We start from the raw sequence: 5,774 nt of genomic DNA on the forward strand, positions 1-5,774 counted from the left end.
AGGCTATATTTTCAGAAGCATGGAGGCCAAGACTAGGCTAGGCAGATGAAGAAAAAGACATCTAGCAGAAATGAGCGTCTACTTCTGATACTAACTAGTAGGATGGCCTAGTTACTAGTAAGCTAGCAATGACAAGGGATGATAACTAAATGGAAGGCCAGGGGAGTTAAGGTCTTAGGGAAGACTTCCTAGAATCAGGAAGGCTCAAGTGTATTTGATACCAAAGCTAGTGTTCCTCCTACAGTGCATTTTGTTTTCATACCTTGAACATCGGCAGGAACAAGAACCACCGATCTGGCAAGGTGAGAACCTCGGGCTTATGGAAGCGTAGGTCCTTATCAGTGATGTGAGCATAGTTACACAACTGCCCCTCAGGAGCAGCGTGAGGGTGAGAAATGTGTGAGGGCCCAGTCGCCGCTCTTACAGAGTATCCGAATTTGCTGCCTAGCACTGAGCATCCTTGTCGGGTGGCTCACGTGACTGTTACTGCAGCTCCAGAAGATCCTGTGGTCTTTGCAGGCACCTGCACTCAGATGCACACATACACACACAAACACGTAATTAAAACAGCCACAGAAGGCTGGAGAGATGGCTCAGTGGCTGAGAGCACAGGTTGCTCCTACAGAAAACCCAGAGTCCGTTCCTAGCACCTGGGTGGCTTCTTGAAACCCTCTGTCACTCCAGGCTCAGAGGATGCAGTGCCCTCTGCTGTCTTTCCTGGGTACTGCACACATGCAAAACAGAAATACAGGCAAAACACCCAAACACATAAAACTATCTAACGAGAGGGATGAGGAGGAGAAGTAATAACAATGCCTGAGAATCCCTTAGCATCGCTTGTGAGACACACACAGAAAGGAAGGCTTGAAGGTTTTAATGTTTTGTGGTTGGTTATAGCAGTCTTGAAGGGATCCCCAGAGAAGGGCCTCAAACTTTAGAAGCATTTCCTGTGGACAATGGAAGGCCCAGCCTCATCATACTCCGGCTTGCTGATCCACATCTGCTGGAAGGTGGAGAGAGAAGCCAGGATGGAGCCTCCAATCCAGACTGAGTACTTCCGCTCGGGAGGAGCGATGATCTGCAAAGAGAAAATGTGGCAATTTATGACCAGCCCCCGAAAGAGTGGGTAAGAAATGGGGTACAGTTTTGCATACTGTGGTCTCAGATACTTGGGGGGGGGGATGCTTCAAAACCAGGTGCTCTCATGAGTCCTAAAGAGTTTGAAACCATCCAGATCAACGCAAGATCCCATCTCAAAAATAAAAATACAGAATAAAAATAAGCAAGGAAGATCAGAAATCTTCTCAGCCCACTCCAGAAAAGGGCAGCTTCTGTGATCAGAAAGGAAGGAGAGGGACTGGAGAGGTGACTCACTGGTTAAGAGCATTTGTTGTTCTTACAAAGGACCTGAATTCTGTTCTCCACACCCACATGGCAGCTCACAGCCATATGTAAGCACAGTTCCAGGGGATCTGGATCCTCTGGCCCCCACATAGTGCACATACACACACTCAGGCAAATATACATGCAAAATAAATAAATCTAAAACCAATAAAATAAAAATGGTACATGATTAGATTATCACTTAAAATGTCCCCCATCTCCTCCATAGCGGGTTCCTGTATCCTGTGATTTTGGGCTGGGTTCTGTGTTGCTTTATCCAACAGGATGCTAGCAATCACGACACAAAAAGGAGTGGAGTCAGTTCTCTCCTTTCATGTAGATCCTGGGGAGTCAATCCAAATCTTCAGGCACCGCTCTCTTCTTTTTCTCAAAATAGGGTCTCATTATGTAGCCCTTGGTTGTCCTGGAACTCACTGTGGAGACCAGACTGACTTTGAACTCACAGAGATCTGCCTACCTTTGCCTCCCAAGTGCTGGGATTAAAGGTATGTGCTTCAATGCCTGACTTTTTTTTCTTTCATTTTAGTTTTTAAGCCCTCAAGTCTTTAAAAAATATCTACTAACAGTAAAGTCCACAGAAATCCTTGAGAGATCTTCATGATTGTTTGGAGACCAGAAGCCAGGGGTGTCACCAGGCAACTGGGATCCCTTTCCATCCAGCTCCCTGAGCTCAGGCACCATCGGAGAAGCATCACAGGGGACGCTTCTGTCACAGTGGCCATTAGGTCAGAGCTACATAGCCAAGGTCTAGAGAATGTCCCTGGGAATTTGAAGTGACAGCTAGCCCTGTGGCCATACATTTCCTCTCTAGAACTTGCCATTTCTTTTTCAAGTTGGTGTGTTGTGTGCATGGATATATGTTCACATGTCAGCTTGCATGATTGTGAATGCCAGAGGTAAACACCTGGTATCTCTCTCAGTCTCTCTCCACCTTGATTTCTGAGACACAAGGGCTCTCATGAATGCAGGGTTTGCTGATTCAGCTGGATTGGTCAGCTTTTGAGGTACAGGGATCTGCCTGTGTCTGCCTCCCCAGTGCTGGGATCATAGATGTCCTCCATCCACTGTTGCATGTGGGTGACTCAGGCTCTTGGTAAGTACCCTGATGACTGAGCCATTTCCCAGTCCATCTTCAAGCCATTTTTAAAATGTAATGATACTTTAGTATTGCCACTTTCTTTTCTTAATCTTTTTTTGTATGGTCTGGATTTATTGGCATAAACCTTTAATTCTAGCACTTGGGTGGCAGAGGCAGATCTATATGAATGCAAGGCCAGTCTACATGGTGAATTCCAGACCAGCAAGCCAGCCAGCCAGAGATAAATAGTAGGACATTGTCAAAGAGAGAGAGAGAGAGAAGAAATAAAAGAAAACCATATGTATATGTGTTTTGTATGTTTGCACATGCAACCACCTGTGGAGGCCAGAAGAGCATCAGATCTTATTGGATCTGATGGATCCAATTGGAAGTTCTGGGTACCAAACTTTGGTCCTCTGGAAGAGCAGCAGGTAGTGTGTGTGTGTGTGTGTGTGTGTGTGTGTGTGTGTGTGTGTGTGTGTGACAGAGAGAGAGAGAGAGAGAGAGAGAGAGACAGACAGAGAGAGACAGAGAGAGAGAGCGACAGAGAGAGTCAGTCGTCAGTCTCACTGTATACACTTGTCTGGTCTGAAACTCAGTATATGGGTCAGGCTATCCTGGAATCCACAGAGATCCACCTGCTTCTGCCTCACAAGTTTTCAGACCAAAGGCATGCACCACCATGCCTGACCCAGCAGCAAGTGCTCATAATAGAGGGTCATCTCTCTGACCCCAATCACTCTTTTTCTTTTCTTCAAACTCCTTCAATATCACAACCACCTAAAACGCTTTTAGTGTCTTCTCATATGATATCCATGTGGTTATGGACTTAGCCATGCTAAGCATATCTTTATCCTATCATTGCCCCAAGGACCATCAGACCAGAAGGATAATGATGAAACCAGGGGACCTCCAAACTCCAGGGCCCAGCAGCAGCTCCCATGCAGGCAGGTCTTTGTATACAGTCCAGCAAAAGGGAAGCAGGGTAAGGCCCAACCCACCTTGATCTTCATGGTGCTGGGAGCCAGGGCTGTGATTTCCTTCTGCATCCTATCAGCAATGCCGGGGTACATGGTGGTACCCCCCGAGAGGACATTGTTGGCATACAGATCCTTGCGGATGTCAATGTCACATTTCATGATGGAATTGTATGTTGTCTCATGAATTCCAGCTGACTCCATGCCTGGGGAGGTTACAGAGTTTAGTCAACACCCATGCCTTCAGACACAAAGCTCATATTGGGCTCAGGGCTCACCCTTGTAATTCTAGGCACTTGGGAGGCTGAGGTGGGAAGGTTGAATTCAAGGCTAGCCTGGGTCACAGAGTGGGACCCTGTTTCAAAACCAGACAAAAACGCCAGCAGAAGAATAGCTCCATGACTTTAAAGGATCCTCTTTTACTGCAGCTGCCTGGTTCAGGCCCTTGATCAACTCTCAAGTGGATGGCAAGCTCAGATCACCCTGATGGTCATGGCCCTGCCTTTAGCTTCTCCATGCCTCAGCTGATCTTTCTTGCTGTTTCCCAAGGTATATTTCTGAAGTAGCATGCTTCTTCCTATAACTTTAAAAAGATGTATACTTTTTCATCTACTATAAAGTTAACCCTTTAAAGCATACGGTTCAGGAGTTGTCATACATTCACAGAGTTCGGCAGTTGTCACCACAATATCGTTTTTCAAAGACAAGCTGGCCTTAAATTCACTCTGCAGCTGCAGGTGACCTTGAACTCCTGATCCTCCTGTTCACACAGCCCAAGTACTGGGGTCACATGGGCATATCACCACACCCAACTCTAGAGCATTTTAATGGCCCCAGAGAAACTACAAGGCAATGAGCAGCTATTCCCCATTTTCCCCTTAACACTCAAAAAAGGGCTTCCTTTGTTATCTTTTAGTCCTTGTCATAGCACTGGCTGGTAAGTACATATCACCATTCCATATTTAAAACGTTTGCTATTAGTCTAATTATTTTATTTATGGGTCAGAGTATGGGTTTCCGCATGTGAATACAGTGTCCAAGGAGGTCAGAAGAAGGTGACAGATTTCCTGGAACAAGTGTTACAGGCTGTTAGGAGCTGCTGTGAGGTACTGAGAATTGGGCTCTCTGGAAGGGGTCGTAAATGGTGAACTATCTCTCCAGAACCCCCATTATTTCTGTTTTCATAGAAGAGAAAGCTGCAGCTTGAAGAAGATGGTACATCCAGTGCGATGGTGCTTGGAGGTAGAGAGGGAGAGGTACAGGATCAACAATGAAAGTCAAGCCTGATCCCAGATTCACCTTCTACCCCACTGTCTAGATACAGGCCTCTATGACCTAAATGCTAAGTGATAGAGGAGGGGTCTGCATTGACCCCATTATTATTTCATACTACATTATGTGTCCTGTTTTTCCTTTAAAAATATTTAATTGTATATGTATGTGTCTACATGAGTTTATATGTGTCATGTTCATGCAAGTGCCCATGAAGGCCAGAGAGGGTGTTGGATCCTCAGGAACTGGAGTTACAAGCGGTTGTGAGCTATCATGTGGGTTCTGGAAACTGAACCTGGGTCCTCTGCAAGGACAGTAAATGCTTTTACTCACTAAGAGCACTCCAACTCCATCCTAGTTTTTTTTTCCTTCTTGTTTCTTTTTTTTTTTTCATCTATCTATCTGTCTGTCTGTCTCTCTCTCTATCTATCTGGTCTTTCAAGACAGTTTCTCTGTGTAGCCTTGGCTGTCCTGAACTCACTCTGTAGACCAGGCTGGCCTCAAACTCACAGATCTTCCTGCCTCTGCCTTCAAGTGTGGGGAGTGTTGGTGCTCCACCATGCCACCAGTTCCGTCCTGTTTTATTTTGTCTTGATTTCTTTACTCTCCTATTCAAAATTATGTTTTTATTTACTTGTTTATGCAATGCCGTCCCTTCTGGAGAAAATTTAGGGCAGATAAAAGTAACAAAGTACCCGTGACTCCAGGTGTTTCTCTTCCCAAATCTCATCCACTTCTCTGCTCTGCACCCTTCCATTCTTGCCTCCTCGCTCCAGCACCCTCCACCCTATTTCATCTGCCCTGAACCTCTCCACCTCGTAACCCTCTGCCTTGACCCCTCCACCCTGTAGTTGGAACAGCTCTTTCTGAAACTATCCCTTACCCACAGAAACTGAGCTTTTGCAAGACCTTGCAACTAAGTTAATAATGTGTGTTGAGACGTTTAGAAGTATATGCCGGATCTGCTGTCCTGAACTGTACTGGGCCTTTATGAAAGTGTGTGTGTGTGTGTGTGTGTGTGTGTGTGTGTGTGTGTGTGTGTG

At 45.8% G+C, this 5,774-nt stretch overlaps 1 protein-coding gene across 1 annotated transcript in view; it reads right to left on the reverse strand.

Annotated features, from left to right (window-relative positions):
- Positions 1 to 859: 859 nt before the first annotated feature.
- Positions 860 to 5,774, reverse strand: part of Actg2 (actin gamma 2, smooth muscle) — a 21,117-nt gene continuing 16,202 nt past the window's right edge. Inside the window, exons 8-9 of the mRNA XM_055596337.1 lie at positions 3,484 to 3,665; positions 860 to 1,078 (exon numbers count right to left, since the gene is read on the reverse strand). Of these exons, the coding sequence (XP_055452312.1) occupies positions 935 to 1,078; positions 3,484 to 3,665 (326 nt within the window). The 3' untranslated portion in view covers positions 860 to 934. The remainder of the gene's footprint in view (positions 1,079 to 3,483; positions 3,666 to 5,774) is intronic.

The sequence above is a fragment of the Psammomys obesus genome, unplaced genomic scaffold, assembly GCF_907164565.1.
Source record: "Psammomys obesus unplaced genomic scaffold, mPsaObe1.curated_primary_1811, whole genome shotgun sequence".
NCBI lineage: Eukaryota > Metazoa > Chordata > Mammalia > Rodentia > Muridae > Psammomys > Psammomys obesus.